The sequence below is a fragment of the Sceloporus occidentalis genome, unplaced genomic scaffold (assembly GCF_023333645.1).
Source record: "Sceloporus occidentalis isolate IW3139 unplaced genomic scaffold, rSceOcc1.0.p SCAF_4, whole genome shotgun sequence".
NCBI classification, from domain to species: Eukaryota; Metazoa; Chordata; class Lepidosauria; order Squamata; family Phrynosomatidae; genus Sceloporus; species Sceloporus occidentalis.
The window spans coordinates 57,525,368-57,541,311 of record NW_028316984.1 but is presented as its reverse complement, the minus strand read 5'-3'; the positions used below and the strand labels follow the sequence as shown (position 1 = coordinate 57,541,311).

Genomic DNA, 15,944 nt, shown 5'->3' with positions numbered 1-15,944 from the left:
GTGTCGTTCTGAGACCACCTTTTCAGCCTTCCCATTAAGCGAAAACACCAGACTCTGAGGGCTATCTGATGACTTGGATTATATCCTCAGCCAGTCATAGGGAGATAGACATGAGGCACACTCTCTCAAACCCCCTCAAGTTTGTAAGAAAGTGTAAAACCTACATATCTCCCCGAAGGCTGTTTCTTGAGCAACCCCCAGGTCCCTTGACCTATAAAGGCTACTCAGAGCCAGACCTTTCACCACAAGGGGGTGCCTAGGTGTACACCAAATCTTCCCCAACCCCCATTAAGGCCGGGGAAACCTAGGAGCTTATTGCACAGGTCTTGAGGAACGCAAATGGAGCAGAACAAAAGGGGGCAGGAAGGGAACAGAACAGGAAAATCATGCATGTTACTGCACAGCAGAATGCCGCTGATGCTGCCGGAAGTCCCTGATTCATTCCCCATCTGTCCCACAGCAGCCAATTTTCAAGAACTGTTCAGAATGATTCTGAACAGTTCTTGAAAATTGGCTGCTGTGGGAAAGATGGGGAATAGAATGGGGACTTCCGGTGGCATTGGCAGCACTCTCCCATGCAGTAATACGTGCAATTTTCCTGTTCCGTTCCCTTCCTGCCCTCTTTCGTTCTGCTCCATTTGCGTTTCCCAAATCCCATGTGATAAGCTCCCTAGTTAGCAGCCTGCTGAAAGCCAAACTGGTAAAAGGGGAGAAAAATCCTACCTAGCACCAAGGCAGCCAAACAAGTTCATACTGTCCTTAGGGCGGGAGGGCAGATTGCAAATTTGAAAGAGGGCAGGAGAGTGGGCGAGACACTTTAAATAGCCTTAGTATGCTCCCTTCATGTGCCCAGGCTTGGCCAATGAGGCCATGTCCTCATTAAAACCCTGGCCTCAATTCATGAGGTGCCTCAAAGACACATCCTCCCTTAATGTGGCAAGCCACTTTGTTTGGGTGTGGATTTTGTGGGATTCTGTGGGATTAAGACAAAGTTAATCACAGTAACATATTGTAAAATCAGAAGGATAACAATGGATAGGAGAAGATATCAACGGGGTTTTGCTTGTTTTCTTAATAAAATTTTTGTCACACCTCTAAACTACTCACCTCTATTTCTGCAGGGCCAAGCTCCTGCGAAACAGACTATAAAAGGAAATAAAAATGGTAGCTAGGGGCATGTTGCAAAGGACACTTCACCACCTAAAAACTGAGGATAGGAATGCTGCTGTATCTGCTGCTGCTACTACAACTGTTAATTACCACTCAGAAATATACTCTGAAATTAGCTGCTGGCAAAGTGTTTGATTTTAAACAACATACTTTTGCATGACCTGCTGTCACGTCCCAAGGCGAAGCCCATCCTGCAGCGACAAGTCCTGGTTTTGTAGCTGCTACTGAGCAAACAGATGTGTGAGCATCCCCCTGGCATCCCATATGGGTCTGGGTCACATGCATGGCTTCTGACTGCAACAAATGGGGAGGAAAGCACAGCAAGTTGGAAATCTTGTAAAAGAAAGGCTGTCACATATATTTGTATGGCAAGAGCTTAGGCAAAGGGACAAAATAGATGGCCATATCTTTAACATAAACACAGAAAGAGAAGTATTTAAGGGTTCTTAATACAAGAGAAAGACAGTAAGTTGAAAAACAGCACATGCTACACATTTAAGTAGAAGGCAATGTGAAATCCATGCCTAAATATAGATAGAAGAAATCAGTGTATATTTAAAAGTTATGCTGTTTTAGGGAGAGTGCATTGCCTAACCATTTTCTATTGTTAAATATTATTCTTCATTCATCCATACATGCCAGCATTGCTGGTTAAGTGAGATTCCTTCTTCTTGTTTAGCATTGCCACTTGTTTCTGAGATCTTCTATTTTGTATCTAATTGCCATGTGATAATTAAAGATATTATTTGCATTGTGTCTGTGCTGTCATTGTTGCCAAGACATAGCAATTGTTTGTGACAGAACCATGTATGATGAGTACAAAAGTTTCAGTATTGTTTCTATTACTTAAAAAAAAACAACCCTTAATTGCACTTATTTGCTTGATCTTTTCAGACTGTTTCCCCATTGGGATTACACAAATACAATCTGGAGCTATTCTCCCACTTTGAAATTATATGTTAGGAAGTAAACATAGCAAAGTTGAATAGAGGCAATCTGTTCACCACAAGGAAAAAAACCTGAGTGGTATAATTTATGTATTCTACTTTCCTGTTATGGTGCTCCCATGTATATTAAGTCTGAGCATAACAGATATCAGATACAGGGTTACAGATGGCTTACTGAAATTCTGGGAGCAGAATTCAGTGTAAGTCTCAACAGAAATGTATGCTGCCAACAAAATTCTTAAAATGATAAAGACTACAATCTAACTTTAAAAAAACACAGTATCTAGAGTCACTGTTGGAGGACATGCTCTTTGTTCCACCTCAAACAGCAAATCCAAGTAGTCTAATGTAGACTGATGCGCATGCATAGCTGCATTAGCTGCACATGTGGAGGCCATTCTCATAACATTAATTTTCAAGTGTGGGATAGGATGAACATTTTATGTCAATTACTACCATTTCCTAAGTGAAGGGACCTGATATTCATATAAATTAGCAATACTAGAGCTACCTGTAGGGCAGGTATCCTTGAGATTCTGTTTACTACTCTGCTTCCTGTTTGGCAAGAAATGTCATATTTCCACTTGCCAGAAAGGCTTTTTGCTGAGGAACCACACTAAATGTGCCAAACAACTACTGGGCAGCAGCAGTAGTGGAGGATGACATTGGCAGAGGATCTCTCAGAGATACTAGCCATCCCATCCCATCCCATATCACCCATCCCATATCTGTGCCTTGTGCCCATCTCATATCTGTTTCTTGCATAAGTGTCACCCATCCCATATTTGTGCCTTGCATAAGTGTAGTTACTTATATTTCTCCCTAGTTCAAATTCATTTTGTTAGTTTTGGCCCTGCTGTCTAATCTGTTCAAGTCATTTGTAATGCTGACCCTGTCCTCTGGGGGTATTACCTTTCCCTCTGAAAAAATTTACCATGAAACCCCTGTGATAGGCCTGCCTTAGGGTCCCCATAAGTCAGGAACAACTTGAAGGTAAACAACATACACACATCCCTTAAAGATAGGAGTTGCACTTGGTTGATCCCAAAGTGGATGTCACATACACAGGACAGAGAGAAGTCCTGACATGTGACAGGGATATGGAACAGGCAAAGCCTCTTCTTTTGCAGTGAGTATCGTGAAGACGCCACATTTGTTGGGTTAAAGCATAGAAACCCTGCATTTAGTCACAGTGATGGGACTGAGGATTAGAGTTGGTAGCAGCATGATGAAATAAAGGGTAGAACCCTAAAAAAGAGTGAAACATCCACAATTTGTGCAGGGAATGGTGGGAAATAAACAGAAATCCACACAGAGTTTCTGTTTTCCTATTCAGATATCTATAGAAATTCAACAAATATCCTTGCTCTGACAAGCTGATCCCTCAAATACAGTACAATCTCAAGACCCTCCCATCTCATCTGCCTCCAAACTCCACTCATTCTGTCTAAACCCTTATCCTGCCTAAACCACCACCCTCTCACTCTGGATCCAAACTTTTTTCAGGATCCCTCAGCTTCCTTCTCAAGTCTCTCCTGCCTCATCCATCTCCCAGCCCCACTTCTTCTGCACCCCTTCTTCCCATAATCCAATTTTAGCCTCACAGTTTTGATAAGAATATTCTTGTGTATAAGTGTCTGCCTGTGCATCTGATGAAGTATGAAGTGCACTACAAAGATTAAATTAAAGAAAACAAAACAAGCAAAGAGTTAGCTTGCTTTGGAATAGTGAGGCAGGAGAAAAGGGGAGAATCAGGCCCCTGTTATACCAGAATTAAAATGTAGAGGTTTTTCGCACTTTAATGTATTATGATATCAATATTGAGAGCAGATTCATGGATTTTGGACATCAATGAAAAGGTGCACTACAGTAACAGGGCAGTAGCAGTATGGACATGACGTTGTCTGACCAAAATTTATCCTATGTTAAGCCTTAAACTTATCCTGTTAAAATACCACCTTTTACTCTTGTGTGGTAAAGTCTTTAGTGAATGACCCTTCATAGCTACATTAAGCTAAGGTTGACATCTTTGCCTACAATGAGAACTAACATATTGAAAGCCTGAAATGAAGGTTGCTAGAAGCTTACCTGTTGGTTGGACTCTTTTATGGTAGAGATGGATCTCTTGGGCATTTTCAAATCTAAGCAGCAATTTGACATCTGAACGACTGAATCTGTTTATTTGTATCACACTTAAGTTGTCTAAATTTGTTGCATATAAATAGTCTTCAAATATGGTTAATCCATAAAGATGTCTAACCTGAGGGGTTGAAAATATATAATTATTTGATTTCACCACAGTTTGTTTAAATCAAACGGTAATGCAAGGCCATCTACAAAAATGAATAATGAGAACATATTTAGAAAATCAATATTTGCTAATGAAAAACTCATTAATAACAAACTACAAATGGATTCTGCTTTCTTTTCACTTGCATAAAATAATTTTGTTTTTAATTAACTCACTAGAACTGAAAAGAGGTTTTGTTAAATAAAATGAAACATCACAGAAATCACTCCAGGCTTTCTCTAACAGTGAGCCATATTAAATACTTAAGAGAACAATGATACTTGAGCCCATGTTAGATAGTTATCAGAAGGAAACAATGAAAAAGTAAAAAAAAAACATTGTTGTCATTATTAATTAGAATCAAGGCAGAAACATAGTTCTCTCAAACAATGATATCTGTGTGGTCCCAAGAACACAGTTCAGGATCCTGCCAAATATTCAAAGAGCTTCAACATGGAGTTCTTACTAGATGTTTCATAATGTAAGAAAGGAACCATATACCTGACTATGTTCCAAATAATAATAAATACATAAAATTATATGTATAACTCTGGCTCATGAAAGAAAAATCTCTAAGATAATCCTTTATATGTTATGCCATGTGCTGAGAGAATTCACTTGGTTGAGCATTTTTAAAATGGTGCAGTCTGATATGAAACAGCTTCACATACGTTTTAACCTGTCATTCTACTGCATGTATAGTATATATTTCAACATCAGAAAAGAATGAGAAAAAATGATCATCCTTCTATGTGATCAATTCTTATAGATTCAATATAAATCAATTTAATTTCTTCTTCATATGTTAGTATCCAGAATACTTGATAGTACTATGGACAGAGATTAAAACATTATAATGTATTAAAGGAAATTGGTTGGTTGCTATAAACCACATAGACTAATTTAGTGGTAGATTATTTTAATTATTTTATTATAAAAAAGAAAATTATTCTAACTACAGTGGTGCCTCGGGTTACGAAATTAATTCGTTCCGCTGTCAATTTCGTAACCCGAAAGGCTTTCGCAAGCCGAATTCCCATAGGCGCTAATGGGGAAAAGCCGCGATTCCGTGTGAAATCGCGCCGAAAAGCACCAAAAGTTTTTTCGTAACCCGAAAAAACTTTCGCAACCCGGAACAATGTTTTCCAATGGGATTTTTTCGTATCCCGAAAATTTCGTAACCTGGGTATTTCGTATCCCGAGGTACCACTGTATAATGTTGTGTGTGTGTGGGGGGGTATCTATACCATCACACTAGGCACACAGACTTTCACTATGCAGTGTTACAATTGAAGTCAAAATGGGCTGACCAAAAGACATGACTACCACAGACCCAAATGGATGTGTGAACTGGCTCTGAAGGTACTTCCTACATAGAAGAGTTCATTCATGATGTTTGTTGGCCCATCGTTTTAAGAAGTCTAAGAAGGAAGTACATTTTGCAAATAGCATGACACTATGCTGACCTTGAGAATTAATTCATGCCATTCAATTCTTTGAAAATACTTGGGGCAGGAAAGTTTCATAGGTTCTAAGAGATGAAAATCCACTTCTTTCTTCATCCACCTGGATTTAAAACTATATATGCTCATTTCTTGCACTGCTGCAATTCTATTCACTACAATTTACAAAAATGTATTTATGTATTTTATTTGAGTCTGTGCTAGCCCCATCTCTTGGTAAGCCAATGCCAGTTTCTTCTTGGATCAGCTTTGAATATGCTACTGCAAATGTACAAGCAATGCTGAAATTACCTACAATAAGCACAAACAGATACAAAAAGATTCAATAAAAGCTATTTGTTATAATATGTGAAATAAACATTCTGCAAAACCATTCAGTAAAATTATACATTAGCATCAAGAATGGCTAAAGCTATGGGTAGTGTCTCTATCACACAAATAAAAACATGCCAATGTGTATGCAGAGCAATGCTGGAAATAAGCAAGATACTTACTTGCCGGCCTTCAATTATTGTATGTCTGTTGTGTCCTTGATAGTCAACCACTCCCACAGAGTCCAGATACACATCTACCCAGTAAACATATTTACTGATCAGGTCTAGTGTAATGGCAGTGGGCTGTTCTATTTTTGAAACTACTATTCTTGTTCTGTTCATCCCATCCATGTCACATCTCTCAATTTTAGCAACATTTCCATAATCTGTGAAGAAGAGTTTTCTGTGAAAAGAAATTAAGACTTCCATTATACATTATCTTTGATCGGAAGATGATAAAGACACCCTATATTTTAAAAGTTCTCTTTATGATTTATTTTAGTAGACATGTCTGTTAACCTCAAGAAAGGCAGCTGTCTCAGTCCTTTGAAGAGAATAATAATAAAAGATTTGAAGACTAAAAAATCATACCTCAATAAATGTGTTCATCTTTACGGTGCTGTAATAATTTTCATTATTTTTTAAAAACAATTTATAGCTCATAAATGGGAGCATAAATACTATTAAAAGTTTAAAAGCTAGTAAACTAAAATAAAACTATTGTTATTTGTTTGCAGGTGTTAAGATTGCTTTATAGAAATGTATCCATTTCATTAGTAACTCATCTTTCCCCTAAGCAGTCTGCACGAAGTAACCTATTTTCTCACTGTACTTTACTTGGGTTAGGCTAAGAGATAATTAGTTGCCTAAGGTCACACAATATGCTTCCAGTGCCAACACTCTATCTCTAGCAAAAGGCATAAAAATATAGAACAGGAGTAGCAATGTTGTTGACAGTGGAGGAAATAAATTTGTGGAGTAAATAGAGAAAGACAGAGACATTGCAGACCAAAGGTGTATATCCCGCATTCAGGCTCATGCTAGATGCCATGCTTTTCTCATACACTGAACATAAACTGAACACAATAATTAACTTATGCTTGTGTCGGGGGAAAAATCAGTAAGACAGAGCAGAAGAAATGTGAAGCAATTAAGCAGCTGGAAAAGTAAATATGACCTATTGACATATGATACACAGATGTAATCCAGACTTCATGATTATCTCATCTAAGCCAAAGCATAACATCTCATAGAGGGCAAACTATTGACACATTAATCTTACCCATTTGAAAGAAGGAAAAATGCCAATCCTTAGAAAAATTATCTCTCCAAAGATTTCACTCACTGATTCATCAGTGCACAACTAACAGGAATCTATCAAATGTACTTCCAAAGCTTCTAAGCTTGATATTTGATTAGCAACCACTATGTTTAGTAAACACAAATCAATTTCAATTAACCTGACAAAATTTTAACAAGATTACTTTCTCATGAGACTAAATTACATTTGCAAATAGAAGACCATCTTGCCATGACTTTAACACTATAAAGAATAATCTGATTTCTGAGAATGAATGCTGTAATATTGCTGGGAAAATCAATGAGATGATTTTCTAGACTTAGTAAAAGGGCTGTTAAGTACCAGCATTAAAAAACAAAAACAAAGAATGTCTGAACTGATTAATTATTTTTTAAAAAAAACACAACAGTATTAGCCAGGTTTAGCCACTCTAAATGTTGTAGCATCCATGAAGGGCATGGTCCAACTAAAGTTAAATACTTGTAGGTCCCATTGATTTCAGTTAGAAAGAATTAAGTACAGTTATACACTTTATTAGACCACAGTGCTTGAAAGTTTAGAAAATGTCAGTAATTGTCTGTCGAACTGTGTCTGGAGGACCTCTGGGGTCTTTTGGAAGTTCATCCGGCTTTCTGCAGTTACAAAATCACCAATAGAAGGCATGTGTTCCCACTTATATTGGTTGACATTCTGCTCCAATTGGCAGTTACAAGGAAAATTTGGGTATGTTATACTGCAGCCTTTGCTCATGCTTCATTAAAAAGGGTCCAGATAAATGTGGGCATATTACACACAAATAGATGGTCAGGATCTGCCTGATCCTACTGCTTCCATCAGGACCAGTGATTTCCTCTCCTCACTACACCTCTCTGTGTACCTTGCAAAATAATCTGTAGCAGAATTTTAGCATTAAAGAAGACTTCAGAAGAAGGAGATCTCAATTTGAAGGGTACTGGGTTCCAAACTGCACTGCAGAAAGTTGGCCCATATGTTTCAGAGGGTGCATCTACACTGTAGAAATATTGCAGTTTGACACCACTGCAAGTGTTGTAGTTCCATCTGTTTGTAGTTTTACAAGATTGTTAGCCTTCACTTCCAAAGAGCGCTGGTGCCTTGCAGTCATGTGAGGCATTATTGAATTCACTGCTGTATGTTTGCATTGAATGTAGGTAATTTCATGATGGTTTCTGTTTGTGATAGCATATTGAAAGCTGATCCAAGAGGAAGTGGGCATTAGCTTACCAAGATTCATGGCTAGCACAGACTCAAATAAAACACATAAGTACATTTTTTGTAAATTGTAGTGAAAATAAATACAACAATTACAAAAAATGGAAGAATTGAACAAAACAACAAATGCCAGGATTCAGTATGATGGAGTCTTGGACAAACTGTATTATTTCTACAGTGTAGATCCACCAAAAGCTATCTGCAATACACAAAGCTTTCTTACGTATTCGACCCTTAGAATATATACTGCTTTTTGGCCTGAAAAAACAGGAGAAAATCTTCCAGGTGCCCAATGATTATTCAGTTCAGAGAAAAGGTTTATCTGAAGGATGAAAAAGGCTACATATAAAGAATATGAATGACTCAGACAATGGACCTTATCACACTACGAAAATTGGTGCACCGGACCCATCCATGTGAATTCACATGAAATTGCAGTGAATCATCACATGTGATTGCTGTCACTGCGGAGCTATTCCGAGCCTGATCCTAAGCCAATCCAAAGTCACTCTGGATTTAGGTGAATTCAGTAACAAGCGAATTCAAAAAAATTGTTTCCAAGGTCACTTTGATTTCAATCTGAATTGGTCTGGTGTGGAAGACCATGTTTCTTCCACCTCCTCCTCCTTTATCCCGATCTCGCCTCCACTGGCCCCCTCCGTCCTTGTGCTTCCTCCTCCTCCTTCACCCTGATGAATGGACTTCTTAGCCAGAGCATTCCCCTGCTTCAAACTCCAGGATACCATGGGATAAGACCATGACAGTTCAAGTCATGATCAGTTCATAGCACTATCATAGATAATGTGAAGTTGAAGGCTTTGATGGCCGGCATCCATAGATTTTTGTGGGGTTTTCGGGCTATGTGGCCATGCTCTAGAAGAGTTTCTTCCTGACATTTCACCAGCATCTGTGGCTGGCATCTTCATAGAATGTTTGCCTGAAAAGGAGTTGGGTATAAATATACTGTGTGACCTGGAAAGGCAGGAGTGATTTACATGTGTATTGTTCTGTTGCTAATGGCAGGCCTCAGGGTGGGAGGGTCTGCAAAGGAGGATTAGGGTCTGCTTGAAAAATAGCAAGAAGAAGACTCAACAAATGCAAATGAGAAATCTCCCGGGGTCAGGGGCTTCCCAGCAGACAATGAGCACTAATCAAGCAGATGAATACTGCCTGGAGCCACTGACTTTGTATGTTGCACATTGCTTCCAATTGTGGGAAAGGGGGGTAGCTCTGTTAATGTGTGTGTGTATAGCAGTGGAGAAAACAGAGCAGCACTTTAAAGACTAACATATTATTATAATGACTTTTATTTCTGCTATATGAGTCAGGAAAAAATCATTCATAAATGTTTATATAGTATGAAAAATAGATCAGATTTCTCCTCAAATACACACACATTGTTGCAACTTCTACCGAGAAAAGTCCTAGTGTTGCTGTGAAAATCATCTGATTACACCAAGGGCCCACTATGTAATAACATAATGGGGTTTTTTTATAACTGCCCTTGCGTTTCTCCAAGTCCTCCTGTCCTCCAGTGTTCTGCTCATTGTTGTTCATAGCTGCTTTGCTTGGGTCTTGCAAACTCATGCACATAACCTCTCTGACTGAGTATCGGTCTAGAATGCAGCCTTCCCCTCTTTCTACCTTTATCTACCTTCTTAGATACCATCTAAACATTAGGACGAACTTCCTGACAGTAAGAGCAGTTCAACAGCAGAACACACTTCCTCAGAGCATGGTGGAGTCTCCTTCTTTGCAGGTTTTTAAACATAGGTTGGATGGCCATCTGTTGGGGGTACTTGGATTGTGTCTTCCTGCCTGGCAGGGGGCTTGACTGGATTGCCCTTGAGGTTTCTTTCAATGATACTTCCCTATAATACTGTGATTCTACTGTCCTTTACTTTTCCTAGCATTAGTGGGTTTTTTCTAGTGAGACATGCTTTCTCAACATCAGGGACTGCCTGAAGGAAGAGGCCCCTCCCTCCTTAACTGTCATCTTGGCCTCAGAGGGAGCGATCAGGCAGACCCAGCATCATCAGGGACTGCCTGAAGGAAGAGGCTCCTCCCTCTTTCAACTGTCATCTTGGCCTCAGAGGGAGCGATCAGGCAGACCCAGCAACATCAGGGACTGCCTGAAGGACGAGACTTCTCCCTCCTTTAATTGTCACCTTGTATCTGTATTGTATTCAATTTTTACTGTACACCGCTATGATCATTGCGGAATAGCGGTCTATAAATAAAACATATTATTATTATTATTATTATTATTATTATTATTATGTTTCCAAATTATGACAGCCTCAATTTGATCATCGTGGTTTCCAGGGAGAGCTCAGGTGTGAATTGTTCAAGGATCCTTTTGCCTTTTTTGTTGTCCACAGTATCCTCAGCACTCTTGTCCAGCACCATATCTCTAATGGATTGTTTTTCTTCCTATATGCTTTCTTCACTATCCAGCTCTCACATCTCTACATGTTGACGGGGAATACAATTGTTTGGATGATTCTAACTGTAGTGCTTAATTGTATACCTTTACTCATTAGGATCTTTTCTAGTACTTCCCTTGCTGTCCTCCCCATTCCTAGTCTTCTTTTGATTTAAGCCCTGCAAAATACATACACACAGTTTTAAATGCCTGGAATAGTCTCAACCACAATACTTGACCAGAACAGGTCACAAGGTGGACTTTTACATTTCACAATGTACAGATGATAAAGGCAGTTGTCCAATCTTTGCACTGACTTGAAAATCAGGCATTGCCTTCAGAAAAATGGAAAGAATGGAGGTAGAACTAACATGAGCAGAGTAGTCCACCTGTTTCCATGTGTGATACATTCCAGAACATGAATAGATGCCTGAAACTTCAAATAGTACTGAACCCTATACTAGTACACTTTCAGGCTGCAATTGACCACACATAACTGAAACCATGGTGAGTAAAACCAGGGATAATGGAGGACCACATTATATTTTTGGACCATGGCTGACCACGGTAACTGAAATTACAGAAAGCTAACCCATAGATAAGGGGAGGATTATTGTAATCCCACTGAACCACACATAATTCATTTATATGCCTGAAAGTGACTAATATGAAATCCATAAACTAAGTTTAGCATGTTTTCACAGATGGCATTTCTGCTGTGATGGTGGCAAATGGCCATAAATTTGTAAACTTCCCAAAACAAATCTGGTTTATTACAGGGCTAATTATAATTGTTACTCTCTGCACTTATCATTCCCAAATGCAGTAAACAAATTAAACATGACATGGTACTTCCTTAAGAGCGGACTGTAAAATGAAAGAAGGCATTCCAGTGTTTGGTTTGTCATTTGAAAAACTATTCCTGTCCCTGGCAGTATGCAAAAACAAGGAGAAGGAGAAGGCAACCCAGCTTTTCATCTACAATTAGGAGAGACTATAGTCAATATTTATTTTGAAGAAACATTCTTTCATTAACTACCCTTATTTGCTCTTTTAACCGCCTTCATTGCTGTTAATATGGGTCACAGTTTCTCATTATATGTTGTAGGGAGTTTGAATGGAAATCAATATAACAAGAATATGATTAATAAAACACCCTCCAACATTTCAAAGATGAAAACCAACAAAGATGTGGCTAAACAACACCACAGTGTGGCCAAGATGACAAAGGGTATTAATGAGAAAAATACACAAGCCGAGAGATGCTGCTGCAGTGTCTTTTTGCCTAAGTTTACTGGGAAGGCAAGATTTGCCCCTTCTCTACTCTCCTGCTTGCTGGGTTAACTGAGGGTAAACTACTTTTGCACTTTGAATTTTGCACTTTGGATCAATTTGAAGTACGCTGGGACAAAGGAGGAAAATGGGGCAAAGAGAGGGAAAATGGGACATTTTCAAAGCAGCTGAAAACGTGGACAACAGAAGATTAATCAGGACTACCCCTGTGAAATCAGATGGTTGGAGCATATTTAATAGAAATATGTTACACACATTTTGGTGGAAGCAAGGCCAACTAAATAAAATGTGAACTAGTGGCATTTTGTCCCCAATGTTGTTTAACATCTATATGAAGCCGCTGGGTGAGATCATACGGAGTTATGGTGCTGGGTGCTATCAGTATGCTGATGACACCCAAATCTATTTCTCCATGTCTCGTTCGTCGGCCTCGAATTCTAATGGCATCTCTTCTCTCAATGAATGTCTTCGGGCGGTAATGGGCTGGATGAGGAAAAACAGATTGAAGCTGAATCCGAACAAGACGGAGGTGCTCACGGTAGCGGCCCCGAAACGAAGAATTGGGTTGCAACCACCAGTCCTGGACGGAGTCACACTCTCCTCTAGTGACTGCGTTCGCAGTCTGGGGGTGCTCCTTGACTCGTCGCTCCTGATGATAGATCAGGTTAATGCGACGGTCAGGAGCGCCTGTTATCAGCTTCGGCTGATACGCCAGCTGCACCCTTTTCTGGAAGTAAGGGATCTCGAGACAGTTGTGCACGCGCTGGTAACCTCACGCCTTGACTTCTGTAATGCGCTCTACATGGGACTACCCTTGTGCCTCGTTCGGAAACTACAGCTGGTTCAAAACATGGCAGCCAGGCTTATGTCAGGAACATCCAGAAGGGACCATATCACTCTGGTTTTGAGGTCCCTCCACTGGCTGCCTATTGATTTCCGGGCCCAGTACAAGGTGTTGGTTATTACCTTTAAAGCCCTAAATGGCTTGGGTCCAAGCTATCTCAGAGACCGCCTCTTCCCATACAATCCTCCCCGTGCTCTCCGGTCCTCTGGGAGGAACTTGATGCAGCCTCAAAAATCGAGGCTTGCGGCGACCTCCCGGAGGGCTTTCTCTGTTGTCGCCCCCAGGCTCTGGAACGGCCTGCCGGATGAGATCCGTCAATTAACATCTTTGGACAGCTTCAAAAAGGCTGTCAAGACGGATCTCTTCAGGCAGGCCTTCCCAGACTGAAATATCCCGGCCTCAGGATCTCAGGATTTCCCCCCTCCTCAGTAATGTCTCCAAAGCCCCCTTTTCCTTAGAACTGAAGTTGCAGTGGTTTATTGGTTGGTATTATTTTGTTTAATTTATTGTTATTTTAACTAGTTATTGTGGTTTTAAATTAGATATGTTGTTTAATAACTTTTTAAGGGGGGAGGGAAATATATTGTTTTTATGCTGTATGTTATTTTAATGTTGTAAACCGCCCGGATTGGTTCGCCACAGGGCGGTATATAAATAAAAATGTATTATTATTATTATTATTATTATTATTATTATTATGTGAGCATGTACAGCAGTGGCAGGGATCATCCAGCTTTCCAGATGTTGCCTTAATGTGACTTTCAGCATTCTTCAACACTGGGTATGTTGCTAGGGCTTCTGGGACTTATAAATCCAATAATATCTGAAGGATTGCATAATTGCAACCCATGCTATGGAAGACAACTATGAATGACTGTGTTCAGAGTCTATGAGAACAAATTTTTTACTTTTTCTCCATGGTTCGTACAAAAAGAACAAGGCTTAAAAAATATGAAAAGAGAAAAAAAGCATAATCTTCCCTCCTTTTGTATCCCTATAACAAAATGATTTTTTTTTAAAAAAACCCAACTATAAAACCTCCTAGTTACAGCTATTTCATATAGTAAATGGAAATATATTCCTGGCAGTCTGGGTCTTTGTGATATGAAGTATTAGGGCTACAACTTTATGCAAGACTGTACTTGGGAACTTATAATAGAATGAGTCTGTAATGCTAATATTGCTAAATGCTGTAAAAATGAACAGTCCCATTCAATACCAAGAGCAAACAAAAATGGAATAATTGTAACTAATATGTCGAAATGGCTGCAGAGATACCTTGGCAAATTGGCCACACTATCATCCCACTACCCATCTAACCATGCCTAGGCAATCATGGTTTCCAGCATATTTTATTTCAGGGCAATCATGATTTTCAGCACATTTTATTATAGAGCAAGGCAAAGAACAGAACAGTTCTGACTGTTCTTTCTTCATCTGGAAGTTCCAGTGACATGCATTATGTTCAGAAAAAGAAGCAAGATAGCTTTTTATTTGCAGAGGACACCCCATGCCACTTGAAAATAAATGCTGTGCTTTACGGTGTGCACAGCAGACTTCATAACTGCTTCTTAGAACATGTAGAACATTTTATGCTAAATTATTGTCCTCCTACTCCACATGCTGTTTTAACAAAGTACATTTTCTTCTCCCCTTTCTGACTGAAGTAAGAACTTTATAGTGAGAGGGGCATTAAAAGAACACGAAGGGTCAGCAACATCTTGAAGACACTGCTTTCACAGACAAACTATAAGAGGAAGAAAATAAGTTCTGACCACGTGGATTATTTCATCGGCAGGGGCGTAACTATGAGGGGAGGGAATTAGGGCATTCTCCCTCCCACAGTTTTCCTTCAGTCTCCAAATTTCTAGCACTGCAGTCACATAGCACTGCAGATGAGTATTTAGAATGAAAGTTTAAGCATCCAAAGAAAAGGAAGCAGGCAATGTGACCAAGGAAATACAAACACAGCTAAGATAACATGTCCAGATGTGAGCAATTTCACTGTCCTAATTTTGTTGCCTGGGAGGGCGGCGCCACAATAAGACATGAGCCATATGTGGAGGAAAGGCCACAACTTTATTCACGCAAAACCAGCAGCCAAAAGGTAGGGTTGGCCAAAAGCATGAGGTCTGGATCATCGTACAACCCGCTGTTGTAAGATACTGGCCAGTCATATATCAGCAAGATATCGGGATGAGCTAGGGGCTGATGGAACGCCCTCTCATATCCATGCAACCTAGTGATTGCATTCAAATTAAATCCCCTAGTCACCGGGAAGCGGTGTCACATTATGGCCCCCGCAATGGCCACAACACATGTCCTCATCGCTCCCGTGTCCCATAGGGACTCCCGATACAGTGTTATGCAACCATATAGACCATGACCACCAGATCCAGACCCTCTGCTGCCGCCCCAAAGTTGTGACAAACACCAACACCCTGGCGGAGGGCGGGTGGGAGAGCCAAGCAGCAAATGGCACCGTGCACTGGGCAACTGGGCCTAAATAGGCCATGCCCAGGGGGTTGCTGGGAAGGGAGTCGCCCCACCCCCAGAGCAGCTGAACCAATCGGTCGCCCTGGAGGACCGAGGCAACCATAGAGAGGGACTATCCGCTCCCTAGAGCGGCCTTTCAGAGGCGGAAGTACCTCCCTTTCCCTCCCCAGCA

General features: G+C 40.1%; 1 protein-coding gene across 1 annotated transcript in view; it reads right to left on the bottom strand.

The window, feature by feature from the left end:
- LOC149313891 (low-density lipoprotein receptor-related protein 1B-like) overlaps positions 1–15,944 on the bottom strand; it is a 734,124-nt gene that overhangs the window by 345,329 nt on the left and 372,851 nt on the right. Inside the window, exons 9-11 of the mRNA XM_089523040.1 lie at positions 6,365–6,587; positions 4,206–4,377; positions 1,321–1,464 (exon numbers count right to left, since the gene is read on the bottom strand). Of these exons, the coding sequence (XP_089379166.1) occupies positions 1,321–1,464; positions 4,206–4,377; positions 6,365–6,587 (539 nt within the window). The remainder of the gene's footprint in view (positions 1–1,320; positions 1,465–4,205; positions 4,378–6,364; positions 6,588–15,944) is intronic.